Below are 20,955 nucleotides of genomic sequence, written 5' to 3'. Positions count from 1 at the left end.
ACCTTGTGGTTTGTAGAAAAGAAAGCTCAATCAATCAATCAATCAATCTATCAATTAATCAGTCTTAACCAACTGTTATTTAAGGAAGAGCCAAAGCAGCTAGTATGCAGACATTATGCAAAAGTGTAACATGGTGATGTAACTAAGCCACAATGGGATTACAGTACAAACTAGGCGTTTCAGTCAAGTATTTTCAACTGGATATATTAACTTTGTGCTTTGTATACCATTTGTATACCTTTGAGGTACCATACAGGTTTTTCATAAGCACTTTTCACTCTCTATCTCAGTTGTTCCCAACCCTGGTGCTTGAGAACCCTCAACTTTTAGAATTCCACTGTGGATGCCATCTTCTGGTGAGAAGCGTGTTACTCACCCGTGCAACAATTGTCTTTACAATACTATGTTTTGGGTGATTTTTAGTGCTTTGTTATGTGGTCGCTAGGGTGTTCTGTGTGGGTGCCAGATGTTTTTTACTAGCCCAAGCAAAAAGAGCCTACCACCAAGTCTGTTCTGGCCTCGTACATAATAAGTCACGATATTATCATTAATATCCTGTTGTACAAATAATGCTGGATGAATTACATACCAAATTCTTAGGGTTAGTTACATTTGAGACAGTAGCTGCATCACAGCAATGAAGAACAAACAAATAAGAAACATGGTAAGTAAGAAGAGAAAGGCATCTTGTCCAGTGCAGACTGATGTGTGTGCTTGCGGTGTCGCTGGTTTGTGCTCTGACGGTCTCTTTCCCTGCCTCACTCTCTCCCTGACGTGCTCTGTGTCTCAGTGGAAACCTCATGCATGTGCTCTCTAACTTCCTACACTGAAGGTAGTGCAAGGGAGAGCAAGAGAGAGAGAGAGGGAGGGAACGCAAAGAGCGAGAAAGAATCACATCATCAGAAGATCAGCAGAGGAAAGCAATCATAGCTGGGACCAGCAGGCTTTGCCATGCTAACTCAGAGGAATGGGGTGTGTACCGACCGAGTTCCTCCTGGGAAGGATGGCTCAGACCAGATGGATGTAGTGGGGTGTACTTGCACGATAGGAGACTGTCCCTGGGATTGTCTGACAGGGGTGGATGGATGTTTATCGGACACGTCCTGCCTTTGGTTCCAGCTCCTGGCCAGGGCATACTGGGGGGATGTGGAACTAGGGCTTTGTGAAGCCCAGAAGGGTGTCTCTTGGCGAAGATTGAAGAAGACATCTCAGAGAAACTACATATGGTCTTGGGTAAGGATCTCTGGATCTGCTGTAGGTTAAGAGTAGCAGAACTGAACATGAGAAGATGGGTCTGGTGCTACAGTGGGATGGAGGGTTTTCACATTGGCAGAGGCTCCCAGTGGTGTATTGTGTTACGTGAGGCTGAGGGGTGTGAGGAGATGGCTCTCAGTAATGCTTTGTGCGTCACTGACATCCAGGGTGGCTGGTTTTGTTTCCTACATTGAGCCAGTGTGTTACATATTTTTCACAATGTTTGTTTTTGTACCTTGGTTTCACATTTCAGTTATTGTTCCTATGTAAGCAGCCGTCCCAACTGGGTAAATTGTTCACATTTTTACCTAAACCCAGTGGATAATTGTTTCACTTTGAGAACAGAGTTGTGGCTGAGTTGTTTTTCATGTTTGGAAAAGTGTGTGTGTTTGGAAAAGCAAGATATTTCTGTGTGCACAGGGAGCTCCACTGTGGCTAAAGAGTGACTCACGCTTGCCATAACTACTGGATGCAAATGTATATTTGAAAATGTTGTCATGACAACACTTTGCAAGAAAATGTTTGCTTAGATGTTGCTCTGTCACACCTTAGGAGACTTCTATGATGTGGATTTAAAATGTTTAACCTTGATTATACTTACGTTCATCAAGAGAAATGAAATATAGACAGTTGAGACAGTTGTTGACGGTTGGGAAATAGAACTATAAAATGAATGTGGATAGTATACCTTGAATCATATATTATTTTGAAAAATTGATGAAGAATGTTTGAATTAATTTTAAGATAATATTTGGTAATCTGAGTTTGAGATCTCTAATCAATGTCATATTCCTTGTCATAGTGCCCCTATTATGGATTTTTGAAAAGTACCTTCCATGCAGTGTGTAACATAGCTCTAAGTGAATTAAAACATTTTAAAACTGAAAGTGCAACTGTGTATAAAGTTATCGTCTCTCAAAAGTAAGAGTCAACTCTGAGTCATTTGTTATTCAGGTTGTTCTTAAAATGAATCCCAAGCCATTTCATGTTGACCTCAGCATGAAACATTAGCATACTGCCCACCCACTTGTTGCGCTTGCAGACCGGTGCAAACTTTCCTGCTCCAGTTGTATTTGCGATTGACTTCTGGTTCATCAGCAACTCTGGATGCTTCCTCATTGGACTCGGGCTTGGGCTCGAATTGATAAAGTAAAATTGAAGTCATGTTGTCTGTTCATACACTGTATAAAATCTTCAACACTATATAACCCGTAATCCAGTAATGGTGATGGGTGTTCCGTCTCCGACATGCGCTGCACAGAATAGACTAATCACAACAGACTGGGTCATCCAGTCACCAATCGCCGCAGATTACCATCACGCAAAGGAGTGGTTTGGAAAAATAAGGTAAAAAAAAAATGCATATTATAAGACAATTAAATTGTTTTTTGATCTTGCATGCATGGCAACCTATTGTTGGGGACTCCCAAAACCAAAATATAACCTTTTATAATCCATTATAGGGGCACTTTAAGAGAAATGTTAAGAAACATTTGACTTCTGAAACAGAACGTGTCAACTTTACTGGTATTACAGTAACAGTAACTGGAATGTTTAAAAAAATAAAAATACACGTGCTCGTGAAATCAGAGCATGTGATTGGTTCTTAAATGTAACCAATGACCAATGGGTTTGTGTGTATTCATATTCTTTGGACTGGATGGTTTGTATAATGCTGTTTCTGGTGAGAAGGAGTCTCACACAGGACAGCCATTCACTTCTCATGCATTTTCCGCCATTCAGACGAGAGCTTTTTACAGATGTATAATTTATAAGGTTAAATTTAGTATGTGACCGGTTAATGGTTGGGAAATGAAAAATTAAAGGCAGAGGAATGTTGTGATTTTATAGTGGGTGTTTTTGGAAAACCATGTGTATGAATCAAGGTAGCATTTACAGGTGGACTAGAGCACAGAGAATAAAGAGAATCCTGCACAAGTGGAATAATTATATGGAATAATGCCAGAAAGTTCTGAAATTGAGCTCCAGAATATGATGTTTGAAAAAATAAAATACCTGAAAATGTCCTACTGTTTGTCAGTGAGTCAAATTATTGAACAAGAATGATTTTTTAAATATAAAGAAATCTCTATGCACAAGATGCATATTGCTTACTACACTATATACTACCAAGCTAGTTTGCCATTCCAAACTTCTCTATTAATTTCTTTGTTTGTGTCCAACACTGGATGCAAGTGATTTAAATCACCCAGTGATGTCATTTCAGACTCTCTTATATAAAAGCCCAGCCCAGACTCTAGAAACATCCACAGCTCTTTGTACCTGAGCCCAGCCACAAGCTAAAATACATTCATTCCCTTATAATACATCCATCTCCTACAGGGCTAGACCGCAGTCTGGTCTGTTTAGCAGCCAGAATGACCCAGAGTCAGTGTGATGTTGTCAGAGCCCACCACAAACACACATCCTGTGGTGGAATGGGATTTGATTTCCTCCAAGAATATAATGACGCTATAATGTGACATAACCAGATGAACATTGGTGATATGGGTGTCGAAAAACACAGACTGTGTTGTAATATCCATGGCATGTACAGATATGTTGGTTATTGATCATACGAAAGATATGTCTCAGTTGAGTCAGAGCATCTTCTGTGTGACCGTCATTGTCATAGTCGATATTTGAGAAGTGAAAAATCATGTGAGTGATGCTTTATAAACAATCACAGGATACTGTGTTTCAATACCTCCTGCCCGAGAAACCCGCTGTTTTCAGATACCATATGAATGACATGATAACAGGGCACAAGAGTTCTGTTACATAACCTAGTGGACTGACAGAATAAAAGCACATCAGCATGCCTAACGTAAAACACATGGGACTTGCTTTTAATTTTTACTGAGTCAGGTGTTAGCATATTGCTAAGCTAATGATGTGGTACACTAATAAGCATAAAAAATATATAGTGGACACAAATAGTGGATAATAAAATGCATTCAAATGTTTTTATCAGTTCTTTTATGGTTTAAATACCAGGACCAGTTAATACTAGTTCTGTGTGGTGATGTTAGTGGCACAAAAAGTTATTTAATGAACTTTGATAAACTTCTTCAATGGTAGCTTGTGTCCTGTGTCTCATGGTTTGCTCTTAAGTAGTAACAGTTTATTTGCATATGCTGCTAATAATACAATTCAATGCCTGCGAAAATCATTTCGAGCACCAAGAGACTCTATGTGAGTGATGATGTACCAGGTTAAAAAGGCAAATGATTTAGTTGCTGCATTGGAACAGGGAGTGCTTTGTGCAATGTTGAGCTTCTTTCAGTTCTTTTTCACTCTTAATGACTACCATGTCAGTATTAGGTTAAACAGACCCTCTGGAGATCATCTTCTTTAAATTCTTTTGAGCCTTTCTTGAATTGACAACATTATTGTACTGCATGTGGCAAAATAAAGTGTATAACCATTTGTAAATTGTGAAAAGAGAAGTGCTAGAAGAACTGTGACCGTTGTGGTACTCAGTCCTCCAGGCTAAAATGTCACTATATTTATATTTTGTGCTAAGTGAACACAATCAAACAATACCAAAAGAGTTAACTATTAAATGAAGGTAGATAATTTTTTTTGTTATTTTATTTTTTTTATTTTTGAGTTATCAACTGTTTGACTTAATAGTTTTTCAAATATTATTTTTCAACTTACTGCTTAATATTTTTTATGTTTTTTTTTTTTTTTTTTGGAACCCATGTTACTACCATTCAAAAGTTTGGGGTAAGTAGAAAAAAACAAACAAAAAAAAAACATAAAGACGGACAGAAATGTATATATATATATATATATATATATATATATATATATATATATATATATATATATATATATATATATATATTTTTTTTTTTTTTTTTTTTTTTTTTATTACAAGGATGCATTAAATGTTAATAATCATTTAAGTTAAAGTTTATATAATAATTAAATAGTTAATCAAATGTATTTAATAATCAACACTTTAATTATATATAAACAAATTGCAAAAGCTTTTTATATCAACTTTAATATAATTATGTTACTGCTCCATTATTTTGTTTGTTGTGACTGCGATTTATTCAAACATACATTAAATAATGAAGACAAAAAAAGAGTTTTATTTTGCAAGGATGTGGTCCTTGCTGATCAAAACTGTTCAAAATTTCAGTAAATAATTGTAATATATTACATAAGAAATAAATTCAGTGTTTTAAAAATTTATGTTGATCAAATAAACATATCACTGTTACAATAAAGATATTAAACAGTAAAACCTGTATAATATATTAATATACACCTGCATTAAAGTGCATATACTTTTAATGGTAGTGGTTTTAAAAGAATGGGGAAAAATAAATAAAAACACTTTTTTTTTTCCTTAAATATATCTACACGACCTGCTGTAATCTCACTCAAACAGGTTGTAAAGCTGGGTTGTTAAATATCTGAATAATGATAACTGTACTGCCTATAGAGCTATAAGATGAATATAAGGCCTTTGAGCCAAAACTTCACCAAGTGAATTTTCTCTGTAATAAGTGTAATGTCAATTTGGATAAAAGTGTCTTAATAACTAATTAACAGTGATTGTTCTCTTTTTCAGGCAAAACAGAAGGATGGCTGTGAGCGCAGTGAGGCATCGGCTCTGTCTCCAGCTGCTGAAGAGGAGCCCTTCTCATGGCCAGGGCCTAAAACATTGCACCTACGCCGTACCTCTCATGGCTTCGGCTTCACGCTCCGTCACTTCATCGTGTACCCACCTGAGTCAGCCGTGCAGTCCTCTCTCAAGGTCAGCGCACAGCAAACATTCACAGAAGTGCGGTCCAGGGGTGCGTTTCCCAAAAGCATAGTTGCTAATCTGTTTTGTATGACATTGTATTGCAACCAACAAAGTTGCTAACTTAGTTAGCAACTATGCTTTTGGGAAACGCACCCCAGATCAATGGATCAAGTGGTTTTGTCATTTCACTTTCTCTAGTAGTCTAGAGTGAACTGTAAGTAGTGATGCACTGAAATTATGTTTTCACTTAAACTTAAAAGTTTTCATTTAGTTGAAAACCAAAATCTTAAATAAAGTGTATTTAATAATTACTTAATCAAAAATATTTAATAATCAGCACTCAAATAAAACTGAATAGCAAATTTAAACATTTAAATCGCACATTTTTATATCTGTGTTTTAAGTACATAATGTTTCTACTACAATTCATAGGTTGAAAAATAAACATTTAAACTGACTGTAATAAAGATTTGTTTTCATGACCGATTTAAATTGCATTAAATAACCACATCACGGTCATATTAATAGGGCTGCGCAAATAATCAAATGCGATTTTAATGCGCATCGTGTCAGTAGAGCCGGTTTTGTGATTAGTTCTACATCTCCCGCACGTGCTTCCAGGTGGAGCAGCATTTACTACATAGAGCCGTAGTTCTATGACAAGCTATGCAAAATTGCGTTCATAATCGCAGATGATATAATCGTAGGATTATGAAATCTACGAAATCGTTGACTGTTTTCGTATCTTCTCAGTGAACTACGGCTCTTTTGAATAACTGTGCAGCCCTAATCTATAGGATCGTTGATGATGTAGGATCTAACATACATGTTGTTGTTGGTTTAGATGATTTAACAAGTTTATACAATCTTTCCTGTCCTTTAGCAGAGAATGAGTGGAATTGTTCCTCGGGGAATCTATAGTGCAATGTCTGATGCAATACTGTTGCTGACTGCTGCATGGTTATAATTTTATCTCTAATAGTATCAATCTTGGAAGTAAAGAATTTCATGAAGTCTTTACTCCTATGTAGGGCTGTGCGATATGGACAAAAAAAAACTATCACAATATTTTGATCAATTTTGCGATTTCGATTTTAATCATGATTTTGACAAACATAGACATGCTTTACAGTCATAAGGTTTATTCCGATCAGAGCTCGTGAGTGGAGAAAGCATTGCTGAATATCCCAATCCTCTCGCTCATTCCGTGGGGTCTCGCTCAACCCAGAATGGCCTGCTGGTTCCAAAATATGCAAGGAGTTATTTAATTGTTTAGTAATAAACTGGTGTTTTCTGTGTCGCTGCAAAGATGAAGTTGACGATGCAGACTCGACATGAACGGCAGAGAGAAATGCACATTTCATATGGATTACATCATCAGAGAGTAGCCCATTTATTTTGGTTTGAATATTTTAGTTTAAAAGAAGACATTTCAAGCTTTCTGTAATATATAGCCTATATTTCTCAAATCTGAGGCACTGAGTTTAGTTCACATGCAATGCAAGTGATCGTGCTGGTGCCTTATTACATTGTCTGCTAGGCTATATTTGCTTCTTATTCATGAAATCCGAGCAACTGATTGATAAAACATTGATCAAAATTAAGATACAATTTATACAAAACGAAAATCTTTTAAAAATAGTTTTCTATAAAACATAACTTAATGAAGTCGTCAAAATCATGTTTTACCAAAAGCAGCGCTGTTGCTCCCCATGCAGTCTTCTTTGCCGCCTCAATTTCTACATGCAGACTGAGCTTGCACGTCATCTTCATGCCAGTTATTCAGCCAATAAAGTGTAGGACTATGTATTTCAAAAATCAGGGCAGCATCCTGATTGGTTCAGATAACATACTGCGGGAGGTTAGGGCCGCGGAAAATCCCGCACACTCAAATCGCGATTTTATTTCGTTTTTGATTAATCGCACAGCCCTACTCCTATGCTGTTGGGAAATGTATGTGAAGAATGCCGGTGTTTTATTTTAAAATAATATAGCCACTCTATTTAATAAATACCTGGGGTTATGTTTGTGATGAAAAGTAAGGAGATTCATTAGTTTTTAAGGTTTTTCTTAATATAGAAAGTACTTTCCCTCCATGTAATATGGAATACCTTTAGTTTTCTTTTCTTCCAGCTGCGCTCTACTTTCCAGGCTACTTTCTAGGCCGCGAGTGTGTTTGTTATACACAATGTTGGACTGTTTTCCTTAATCTTCTTTAACCTGTTAGCCAGCACCCCGATGCCCCTCACCTCGCACCTGTCAGTGTTTACGAATAGATTACATGAAACGGGACAAATTTAATCTTAACAAACTATATCTCATTATAAAGATCTAAGCCTCAAGCATCTATGACAGATCGCTGTTTTTCAATGGAAAGCTTATAAAGACTGTATTTGCTACATTTGTGTAAGCAGTACACATATAAACATGAACAATGGAAACACTGTACATACCAGATCCGTCGTAATAATGAGTCTTAAACACATCTACAGCTGTAAATCCCAGTTAAGTTAGGAAGGTAAGGGTCCACTGAACGACATCTCATTGAGCACGTTTGTTCCAACGAAGCAATAAGGTTGTAATATGGATCATAATTCCTTTGTTTACGTTTCAGTTCTTCAGCGACATAATTTTTTGTGTCCATTATGGAATAACTCACACTCAGAAACTACGTCTTGGTAGTAAAAAAACTGCATGGTTTTGCAGGGTACAGTGTGAGAATGAGACGAATCCACCGGAAAAAGAATGAATGAAAGATAGGCGAAAGATAGTATATTTGAATTCTGGCGCTCTCTTGTGACGCGCTCTTACGCACCTGTCAGCTGATGGAGGCGGAACTTATAGCGATCGCCTTTTTCTTTGTTTTATTTTTCAACAGTTTTTATATATGTGAGAGTGTGTTTTATGTTAAATGTGAATGTATCTGCATGATTACCATCTGTTTGAGTGCAAATCAGCCCAAATCAGCTCGCTATTACTGTATGATCACGGCTATCGAAGTGAACACATCTATATGAATAGAGAGAGTGGATTATATAGTTGACATAGTCTCATAAAAATATTTGCAGGAGTCTTATTGTTCATGATATCTTATTCAGATTTGAAATAGAAACTCATGCGACATGTGGCTTTCAACCCATTACTTTTCTAGATTATTCCAGGACTCGGTTAATGTATTTTTATATTAAAAAAAAAAAAATTAAGTGTGGTAAAAAAAAAAAAAAAAAAAAAAATATCAAGGCACTCCAGTGTCTATAACTTTTAATATTTTTGAGCATTATCAAATCTGGTTGATAAAAAGTAAAGCCCAAAGGGTCTTCTTTCCAAAGACACTAAAATTATGTCTGTAACACACTGAAGTAGGAAACTATTACAATTATAAGTTAGGTATAGTACTTTCAGCTGTGAGTCCCATAATGGGGGGTCAGGTTAACAGATTAAGCATAAAAGAGTGGCCACGTCTAAAGTGCTAGAAAAGAGAGAGCCAATAGTTTCTGTTACACAGATTTTTTCTGGTCTACTGTATATTTTGAGAAATTGAAACAAACCGGGAAGATTATTTACTAAGCAGTCATTTGTTCTAGAATTGATGGTTCTTCCATATTTGTAGCAAGGTGTAGACTTTGCAACTTTAGCTGTATGGAGAATGATTGTTGAATATTTTAGACTTACCACATTTGTTTAAAGAAATCATGAAAAATGGAGCAAAGAGAGTGATAAAATAAACTGAGTGAGAGATAAGAGAAACAGTAGATGTGAATGACAAGCTAGCAGGCTAACAGAATGCTAATGCTCTGCGCTAGGAGTATAGATTAAAAAGCGAACAATCTCAAATTAGTTTGATAATATCAGAAATATGGTGAGAATTAAGTTATATTTTAGCAGTTTAAACAACAGAGAGTGATTCCAAAAGAAAAACTGAGCTACACAGAGCTACAAAAGCAAACACAAAAACATTAAAACATCTCAGTGACCCCAAATTTTGAACAGTAGTACTGTTCCACAAAGCTCTTGATTTCTTGATTTGTTTTCTAAACATTTAACACTCTATTATCTTCTCTCTCTTTCAGGATGAAGACGATAGTAGCAGAGGTGAGTTTAACCATTCTGTGACCCACCTTCACTGTGCTTGATTTTAAGGCTTTATTTTTTCTCTGAGTCAGTAAACATGGCTATCTTGGACTGACTGAGTTGATTGTAGACTCAAACATCACAAGATCATAACCATAAAAAAAAATAATCACTGCAAAAATAGCCATGTTAAAGATTTTGGACCAGATCTTTTCTTGGAGAAACCAGATTAACTCTTCATGATAATGGGTTGAAGGTTCTCAGAAATTTAGGTCTGTATATGCTGTTTCTGTCATGAACTTCAGAGTGAGGTGTTATCTCCAGTGGCCTGTGTATGAACTTGCTGTGAATTGTTGGGAATCTTTAATGCTCATGACCGGGGCAAGAAAACTCCCAGCTTTTTCAGTAGAAAAATTGCAGAATAATGTGTGTGTGTGTGTACTTTTTACACAGGATACTGCAGATAAGGGGGCTGCATTGATTTGTGGGAAGTTACATTTACATAAGAAAAGGATTTCAATTTATTTCTTTTTTTTAATATTGGTATAGGATTTTAATATTGGTATTGTGGCCATTTTCTCTTCATCTGTCACTGGTGCTGGTGCAGGTTCTCCCCCATTTTACGAGTCTCTGCCTTCTTGCTGTTGGCTAAATAGAAGTCAAATGTTTTTCATTAGCCTAATTAAGAAATGTAGCATGTTGGATTAGAGATCATTTAATTATGTGAAAAAGCATTAGACTGTGGGAAAAGCTGCTGCACATTGAAATATAGACACTGAATTATATTACTTAATGTCAAATATTTGTAAAGTCATGAAGCCTACTCTTACGCTCAACTTTAATTTAATTTTTTTTGCCCGTGGGATACCATGAAAATGAATATTAGTTCAATAAATTACCTTTCTGTCAGTTTTCACCTCTGATAACATTGATTTAGAATTAAAGTTACATATTCTATAGTATGCAGAAGTCTTTTTGGTGGGAGCTGTTGCCATGGTGAATCGTAATTTCAGAGCTTCATTAATCATGGCTTTTCATAGTTGTGGTTCACGTGCTAAGCTCAGAGTCAGCCTACTCAGAGTGGATTGAACTAACACTGTTTAGCTGTTCTGAATCCAAAAACTTACAGTTTCCAATCTCAGGGTTAGTCAACTCAGAGTTCAAGTTTTAACTTAGAGTTTGTTGAACCTGCCTTCTGGAATACACCCCTAAAGACTGCAAGTTGGTACTGTAGCTCTCTAGGAGCAGGGTTGGAGATCCCTGGTGTATATTAAACCTAATGAAAGATAGAATGCACTTCATGTTAGCTTGCTTATTGTGCTCAAGAGCTTGGTCTAGTGTGTTGGTCCACATGTCCTGTTAACAAAAAATATGCTTCTAACCACAGGTAGAAAGTTGTAGTTCCAACCACACGTATTTGTAATGCTGTTTGCAAATGTTTGCTGGAACTGTGGTTTGGGAAACACAAATCTTTTAACCATGTTAACAAACACAGAACTTGTAATCGTAATTGGTTAATGATTCTTTTGGGAAATGCCTTCCAGATCCAAAACTTTTTTTTTATTCCGATAATCACCCTGATTTACATCACAGAAGAAAACATCTGTCACTACTTTCAATTCAGTGCAACTTTAACAATAATTTGTTACAACAAAATACTGTATTTAGAATTTCATGTCATACTGCAATAAATAAATAAATAAAGAAAGAAAGAACAGATTGAACTTGATTGTAGTGTCTTACATTATGGGAATACCCATAAGACCTTGCTTTATCTTTAGCATAGAAAGAGTACAGTAGCTCACATAAGCAGCCTCTGTATGCCATATTTTGAGCAATAGTGGATTAAATGAGTTCCATTCTTGGATTAACTGGACACAACCTGTCAACTTCTCAGTTCAGCACCTCATCTTGAGTGTCAAAATGGTCAAAACACTTTATAGTTTATGTGTACAAACTCCGTCACCTGTTTCCAGCACATTTTGACTTCCAGAAAATGCATCTCTCCAACTCAGTTTTAAATTTGCCTAAAAATAGATAGCTGGATGGAAACCCAACAAGTGAATGATTTGTAATATACATTTTATAATGTATTTTACTGTTTGCATGTCTGAATGATCTCTTTGTCCAGTCCAGTCAAGGCAGCACTATCTCTCTTCTGTTCTTCTGCAGTGTTTGTCAGATTTCTTCTCATTCACATCTGAATCACGTCCTTAATGACAGCAGGAAGACCTTTTCTGGCTTTCATCCGCTGCACATATTCGTCATTTATTTTTACTGCACACACTTACTTGCATATGCACACATTAGATATTCAACATACTTCCCTTCCATAGAAACCTTTTAGTGTGTAAAGTTCCGCAAACGCACAATGAATTTGTCTGTAATAGTGCCTATATATCATTTTTGCACATTTTTTGATTATCACACCAGTTTCCCTCTCAGATGCTGATTTGGCTAACTCTGCCTCCCAGCCTTAAGATTCTTTTAACCTTATTGAATTCATCTGAAACTCAATAAAACCAACTTAATGTTTCAATTATAATTTGTGTTCTATTATTTTTATTATGTAGTTCTGTAGTTATGTTGGAATTCAAGGCCTGCTATAATGGGAAACTGATTATAGCCAACAGTTTTGTTGGTATTTTATGCCCTAATAAAAAACTAATTCACATATGAAATAATTCCAGTGTGCTTAATAGTCTTCAATAATTGAGGCACTAATCACGACCCTTGACAGGCAAAGCTAAAAGGCATATTACAACTGACAGCTGTGTAGTTTAGTGTCTTCCAGAAGGACAGTAGAGAATTGGTTGGCCTTTCTGTCACATATTTGGTTAGAGGTTTTCCTGCAGGAGTAGAAACTTCTCGTAACTGTTCTTAAATGGTGCATTCCAGAAAGCACTGTGACAGGGCTGTGTAACTTGAGACTTACAGACACACACACACACACACACACACACACACATGCACACACACACACACACACACACACACACACACACAGATTTATTGTAGTGTTAAGGAAATTCTGCCCTTATGTGTAACACACGCCTTCGTTTGGCAGCTTGTATTACTCCACTGAAGGACAGTAATGGTTGCTAAAGAATTGGTAGATGCACTCTAAGAAAAAAAAAAAATGACATAGAGTAAAGAATAAAGTGTACCTTTTGAAGTACAACAGCTTTTCACTGGGACAGTACCCTCAAAGGGACATCTTTGTACCTTTACCCCTAAAGGGTTCATAATAGAACCATAAGAGTACATACTGTATTACTGTACCTCAAGGGTAAATATTTTTTCTATAGTTAATAATATGCACCCTTTAGAGGTAAAGATGTAGGCCCAATCCCAATTCTATTTTATACCCCTTCCCCTTCCCCTACCCCTCTGCCTACCCCTCCCCCTTGTCCCTTGAAATAGAGTGTCAAGGGGTAGGGGAGAAAATATTCCCCTAAGGATTGGGACACCACTACCATGACGTCACACGCCATCATTCATCATCTAGCTCTTACAATGCACACATATACCGGTGTGCATTAGAGCCTTTAATTATCGTTCTGTATTAATGCGCTGCTTACTGACACACACACACACACAAATATCGGAAATCGCGCAGCTCACACATCCAGGAGAAAATAAACTTGTGAACATTGCCCCATGACTTTTATTAAAACAGTTTAAATACTGAATCGTTACATTATATTTTCCAGCGACGAGAGGATACAATCGCTGTTTTTAAGTAAACTCACTCTAAAAAGCGAAATGCACAAACGCGAATACATGCAACTTTCATTCCTCTCTCTCTCTCTCTCTCTCTCTCTCTCTCTCTCTCTCTCTCCGGCAATATTTGTGAACATGGTTTAGCGATTTCTATTTATTGGGGGCATTAGTCTACAGCAGTTATCGCCCTGATCAGACAGATGCTGTGGCACTATCATGCAGTCTGTAATAATATGACGTTAGCAAATATTAGCGATTTTCTGCAAACATTTCTTTGAGTAACATGACCGTTAATATGAAGTCACAATTGAATGTAACATAAAACAAATGATTACTTTTCGTTAAAATCTTTATTTATGGCAAAAAAAAGCTTACATTTATGTGTCTTTTTGTTCGCTGTAGCAGCCATGTTGCAGAGAAAATTCATACCCCTTCGTTTGAAGTGTGGTCCCGAAAAATCTTTGTTTGAAGGGCTATCTGGCCCTTCCCCTTCCCCCTACCCCTCCAACCAAAAGAAAATTGAGACAAAGGAAAGGGGAAGGGCTAAGGGGTAAGGGGTAGAATTGGGATTGGGCCGTAATCTTTTTAGGGTATGGTCACAGTGACAAGCTGTTGCCCTTTTTTTTTGGATTTTCTAATAATCTGGTTGCTAGTTGATGAGTTCTTATGGCCCATATCAAAATAACCTAAAAATGCCTCTGATATTCTGGTTTCTAGATATGACTCAAGTCCCTCTCCTTATCTTAGTATTTTGTGCCTTAGTGAACACAAATAACAATAATTGTTTAACCTAGACAGCAAACATTGACAGATAGTCCCTTTAAATGACAGATTATATTGCTTTATTATTTACATCCTAAAACATTTCAGAATGCAACAATGAGTGAAATCATGTTTGAGCTTTTGCACTCACTTGAGTTTATTTCAAGTCTGCTAAGAAATACTCTGAGAGGTTTCCTCTTTGTCATCAAACAAGCCAAACTAGGATGTTTGCTTCCTCTTTTTTCTTCGTATTGTTATATAGAACTACAATTTTCCTCACTGTAATTAGGATGTTTATTTGTCTGACGTGTGTGTGGATCAGGGCCGTCGCCAGAACAAACCAAATGGGGGGGCATTTAATTTTCATAGGGGGGCACACTTTTTTTAATGATCTGAGACAGACCATAACATAAACCCATATTAGGCTATAACTAAAATAGACCACAATAGTCTTGTTTTGTTCAATTATTCAAATAAAATACTTCACCGTTTGATCTCAACGTCTCTGTTTATTGTCTCTTAACATTTCCAAAACCGCCAAAAATTTATTCTGAGATCGCATGCAATGTGCAGCTCAGCTGCGCAAGGGAATTGCGTATAAACAATACAATACTGTATACTTAACTAAATGAATTGCATGATTTATATATACATATACATATACTTACACACAAACTGCATATTGTAATTTGAATTAATAAAACTACTAACACAAAAATAACATATTGAAAGGTCTGCTGCTGGAGACTTGCCATTGGCTGTTGTATTTGAATAATTAATGAGGTAGGTCTTTGCAAGGTTTGGGTGCTGTTTTGGGATGTTTTAACAGTAATTTATGAATATAATTATATTTAAAATTATGTTATGTGTAATAATGCTTTGAATAATGAATCGTCTGAATCATTTCTGAAGGTAATGTGTTATGCATTTCTATTGTTACCGTTGTAGTGATTACTGTTCCTGTGAGCCAAGTTCTGCTGAAACAACGTTATTAAGGAAATGATCTAAATCTAAAACATTCAATATCATAAGTCTAGCTGCGCGTTCACACCGGCGGCGTCGGAAGCGTCCAAAATCTCTCTCGCCGTTCTGCTCACGACGCTGTAGAAAGATTCGTGAGCTGTCAGATGCTCTGACGTAGACAGAATGCTAATTTTATATTAAAAATGGCCGCAAAGCAAACAGACTTGTTGATCTTATGCAGACTAACTACAAGGAGGTTAACGTTATAAGTTGATCTCATTAAATGTTTTACTTAAAATGAACGATCTCAGACACCTTTGTCCACGTATCACTTTTAATTATTTTTTATGTCCCTGTACGCAAACAGGGACACATCATAGATTACTGCAAACGCGAAACAGCAATAATCAACCTGTCCTCTATTTTGCTTGGGAACTAATGTGATCGGAGCTGCGTCCTCTGGAATCCTCTCAAGCGGTTGACTTCTACGTTCCGATTGGTTGCTGCCCAACCGCGTCATAGCTCATTACCATAAAGTTGCCTTGATTTAAACTCTGCTCGACGCTCTCAAAGGCCAAGTTGCGCCGCTGCTCGACGCCGGCTTACATTGAAAATGAATGACTTCCGGCCACTTTGACGCTCTCGACGCCGGCGGTGTGAATGCACAGTAATGCAAGTTTGGTTAATTGTTCTGTGCATTACGTTTAGGGGGGCACAAAAAGTCATTTGGGGGGGCACTGCCCCCCGATGCCCCCCCTTGACGACGGGCCTGGTGTGGATGGAGATCTGCTCTCCACCTGCAGACCATCAGGGTGGAATGGTTGGAAGTCATCCAGTTTGAGCCGTGTATGAACAGCTTTATGAGATCAGCGCTCCTACTGCCTATAAAATATGTTTGAAAGAATGACACAATGTTATTGTGTGTTTGTTGTCTTTTGCTTTAATGCTGTACAGCCCAGAATATATTTCACATTAGATGTGTAAGGTGTTGAGCTGAGAAAGGGAATTCAAATATTTGGGCAAATTTACTAAATAACTTTGCCATTTTATCTTTTTTTTTTTTTTTTTTAAACCCTGCATCTCATTATAGAATACACCAATTCGCCCACTAAAAGTTAGTTAGCACTTTATTTTACAGTCCTGTTCCTCATGTACATACTATGTACTTATTATAGTAATTACAATAACTATGTAATAACTAGGTACTAACCCTGAACCTACCCCTAAACCTAACCCTACCCCATGTAGTTACCTTGTATTACCAGAACTTTCTTAGATAAATACACTGTAAGTACACTAAGTACATGTTAGTACACGTACTGTAAAATAAAGTGCAACCAAGTTAGCTGTAAACAGGTTTATTAGAACACCATGTCCTATCAGATATGGTAAGGAACGTTAATTGTGTATAATTATTGAAGGAACTAATAAATGTTACAAATTTTAATTGAAACATTTTGTCCTAACCAACCTCAAATACAATGAGCGACACTGCGTTTCTTCTCAGTTATGCTTTACATTTCTTTGGTGTTGTGCCTGGTAACCCCACTCACTTTGAAAACCCATTGGACCAGAGGAAGGTAGGAAGGCCTCTTTAAGAAAATGTGACTATTTAGTTTTTGCCAGTATGTGGGTTTGTTTGCTCCATTGAGTGATTTGCATTACACCTTGAAACAAAGCGGACAAATAAATATTGCATATCTGCGGTCACAGTTCATTCCTAGTGAATTCCCCCTATTGTGTTTTGCTTTGAGACTTTGCTACAGTTGAATTAAAATGCTGTAAAAATAAAAAAAGTCAACATCTGTTCAAATATTTGTTTTTCTTTTCTGTGAAAACACATGCCAGAGATATTTCATTTCATTTTATTTTCTTGCCAGTGTTTTGGGTGGCGTCCATGAGGACAGGGATGGGAGCAATAGCACGAGCAAATAGAATTCCACAATTCTTGGAGGACCAGTAAAACCCCACCTTACGGTCATTGGCCAGACTCTTTTTGGATGCGTTCCAGACATGGACTCTTGTGTCTCGCATGCATTATTACTCTAGTGCTGCCTAACTGCAGTAGATATGGAGAACACTCGTAAAAAAGCATTACTTTTTCTCTTTTGGGCTGGGGTTGCTTTTTTGTTTTTAATATAAAAATGTATATTTTTGGCACATGTAAAAGCGCTTTCATGCTAAAAATGATATGCATGAGCCTCAGGCTGAAGGAAATGCAAATCAATGTCTGTAATGTAAAGGGTGTAGCTCAAACTAACTTTTCAGCTCTGCTGCAATAGGACACCTGAAAAGCAAGTTCAGTGCTCTTGTGTTCCGGTCTCCAAGGAAATCCATGTTAAAGATTTAATTTTAAACTGATTTAAACAGATTATTATTATGGTAGCACTTTATTTTACAGTCCTGATCCTCATGTACATACTACACATACTAAGAGGCTACAATTTGCACGAGCTCACCAAAATTGGACAGTTGAAGCCTGTAAAAATGTTTTGAGTCTCGATTTCTGTTGAGACATTCAGATGGTAGAGTCAGAATTTGGTGTAAAAAGAATGAGAACATGGATCCATCATGCCTTGTTACCACTGTGCAGGCTGCTGGTGGTGTTGTAATGGGGGATGTTTTCTTGGCACTCTTTAGGCCCCTTAGTGCCAATTGTGCATCGTTTAAATGCCACGGCCTACCTGAGCATTGTTTCTGACCATGTCCATCCCTTTATGACCACCATGTACCCATCCTCTGATGGCTACTTCCAGCAGGATAATGCCCCATGTCACAAAGCTCGAATCATTTCAAATTGGTTTCTTGAACATGACAATGAGTTCACTGTACTAAAATGGCCCCCACAGTCACCAGATCTCAACCCAATAGAGCATCTTTGGGATGTGGTGGAACGGCAGCTTCGTGTCCTGGATGTGCATCCCACAAATCTCCATCAACTGCAAGATGCGATCCTATCAATATGGACCAACATTTCTAAAGAATGCTTTCAGCACCTTGTTGAATCAATGCCACTTAGAAATAAGGCAGTTCTGAAGACGAAAGGGGGTTAAACACAGTATTAGTGTTCCTAATAATCCTTTAGGTGAGTGTGTATATTCATATATATATATATATATATATATATATATATATATATATATATATATATATATATATATATATATATATATATATATATATATATATAAAACCCATTCTATTGGGTTGAGATCTGGTGACTTCGGGGGTAATTTTAGTACAGTGAACTCTGCTAAATGCATAAATGTAAATATATATAAAGGATATTTGTGTTAGTTAGTTACTGGCCTTTCTTATTTAAGAAAAGGAACTTAAATATTTTTCTCGGAATTTTAAAAGTAATGCGTTGCTTATCTAGTTTATTTAAAAAAAAAAAAAAAAAAAAAATATGTTTCTGTTTTAAACATTTCAGGTATCCCTTTCAATGGTTTTAATAAGTTTGAATAAAAGTTGAATTAATTCCAAAAGCATGTCTGATCAATTTGATTCATAAACCTAACACGGTAATACTGTTAAATTTGAACAATAGCAAGCCCTATTGTTGCTAACAGTTAAATAAATTATTACAATGCAATCTGCTTTATTTTCCCCCTAATTTCTATTCTAATTATAATGAATCAGAATTCTGTGTTTTATGATTGTATACAAATTTACAATCAAACATAGTGGTAATCAAATTAATCAGCTCTGGAGAGGAACTTCATGTTTTGATTTATCAATCCAAATTTTTCCACGTTTTACAGTGAATTCCATTTTAATGGAATTCTGTGATTCTGTCGAATTTCCATAACACGGAAACCATGGAGCCCTCTGTAGTATGTACACTATGCTAACTTTTGCTAAGCTGTGTGCAGTAATACATCAGAGCTAAGCATGTGGTATACTGTATGTCATAATGCATTGCGCTTGACCTGTTATTAGAAGTGATATCAGTTGTAATTTGTTTTTCTTTATCCATTAAGAACACCAAAGCTCAAAACATTTTCCACAAGAATAGATCAAATTCAGATTTAAAAATCGCTGAATAAAACTTACATGATATTGTGAGGTAATGTGACAAAAATGTAGCATACTAGTATTTAAACTGTTGTATAATGCATTATGGTTCATGAACTGTGTAACGAGTGTTAACTTTCATATGTTGATGATATGTCCAGTGTTCAGGTCTGGTAGTCTTGTCAGGTGAAAGCACACATTAACAAAGTGAAAGGCTGATTAATGTGCTTGCATTTGGAAATAATGATACACTTCTCCCAATCAAGTAGGTAACCACAGTTATCAGTTAGGCTGATAATCACAAATATCAACCTAAAGGTCTACCATCATGCACTCCAGATATTGATATTGCCATTGTCATAACTCCGGTTGATGATTTCTGTGTTGGATTTATTGATGTTTTGTGGTGTGTTCAATAGAGATGGCAGCTTGTGCAGCTCTTTTATTGAAATGTATGGTGTATGATGACGGTTCTGATGGTTTTGAGTTGTTTCCATTTCTTTTAAATTCATGGATCATCAGGGTTTTCTCGGCACTGTCAAAATACTTTTTGCACAGTATATTCTTGCGGTTTTCTGTTCATGATAAGTGAAGACCTTTCATGTCTTGTACACTTTGTGCTGCATACCAAGTCCAGTTCCTTAATCATTCTTTTTTCTCCCTCCGTTGTCTGAGAGTGAGAGACAGGGAAAAAGAGTCGGTGCTGTGTTGTGCAGGAATTTAGCCCTACTGTGTAATGTTAAGGGGAATCAAGGGAATGGGCGTCCTCCCAGCCGCTGCCAAACAACATTATCCAACACAAAACAACAGGAGGGCCAGCTGTGCACGAGAGACTTTAGCCAAAATAACACACACAGAGACAGAAAAAAGACGGAGGAAAGATTAGGTCAAATAGAGAAGAGCGGAGAATACAAGAGTAAAGATTATAGAGCAGAGCTTGGCAGAGCTCTTTGTATCAACCAGAGAGCATATTATGAATTTGTGCAGTCAGCCAATCAGATTTGGAGATGGGGATATTCTATTTTGTATACACAAGTTCTTTCACTGACTGTCTCAGGCTAAAAGCTTTATGAAAGACATCTCTTATGCTCACAGGCTGTATTTATTTGATGATAAATACAGTAAAAACAGTAATATTGTGATATATTATTACAATCTAAAATGTTCTATTTGAATATATTTTAAATGATAATTTATTCCTGTGATGGCAAAGCTGAATTTCATAATTCCATTCAGTATCACATCATCATTTAGAAATCTTTCTTATATGCTGATTTGGTGCTTAAGAGACATTTCTTACTATTATCAGTTGTTGAAAATATTTTTATGGATTCCGTCATATACTACCATTAAAAACTTTTTTTTTTTTTTTTTTTTTTTTTAAGTAATATTTTTAT

At 36.5% G+C, this 20,955-nt stretch overlaps 1 protein-coding gene across 1 annotated transcript in view; it reads left to right on the top strand.

Moving 5' to 3' along the window:
* Positions 1 to 438: 438 nt before the first annotated feature.
* LOC113066000 (rho GTPase-activating protein 21-like) overlaps positions 439 to 20,955 on the top strand; it is a 62,030-nt gene continuing 41,513 nt past the window's right edge. Inside the window, exons 1-3 of the mRNA XM_026237548.1 lie at positions 439 to 1,233; positions 5,846 to 6,031; positions 10,093 to 10,114. Of these exons, the coding sequence (XP_026093333.1) occupies positions 952 to 1,233; positions 5,846 to 6,031; positions 10,093 to 10,114 (490 nt within the window). The 5' untranslated portion in view covers positions 439 to 951. The remainder of the gene's footprint in view (positions 1,234 to 5,845; positions 6,032 to 10,092; positions 10,115 to 20,955) is intronic.

This window comes from Carassius auratus, chromosome 49 (assembly GCF_003368295.1).
Source record: "Carassius auratus strain Wakin chromosome 49, ASM336829v1, whole genome shotgun sequence".
Lineage (NCBI taxonomy): Eukaryota > Metazoa > Chordata > Actinopteri > Cypriniformes > Cyprinidae > Carassius > Carassius auratus.
The sequence above is the reverse complement of the archived record's forward strand: the minus strand, read 5'-3'. Positions and strand labels throughout refer to the sequence as shown.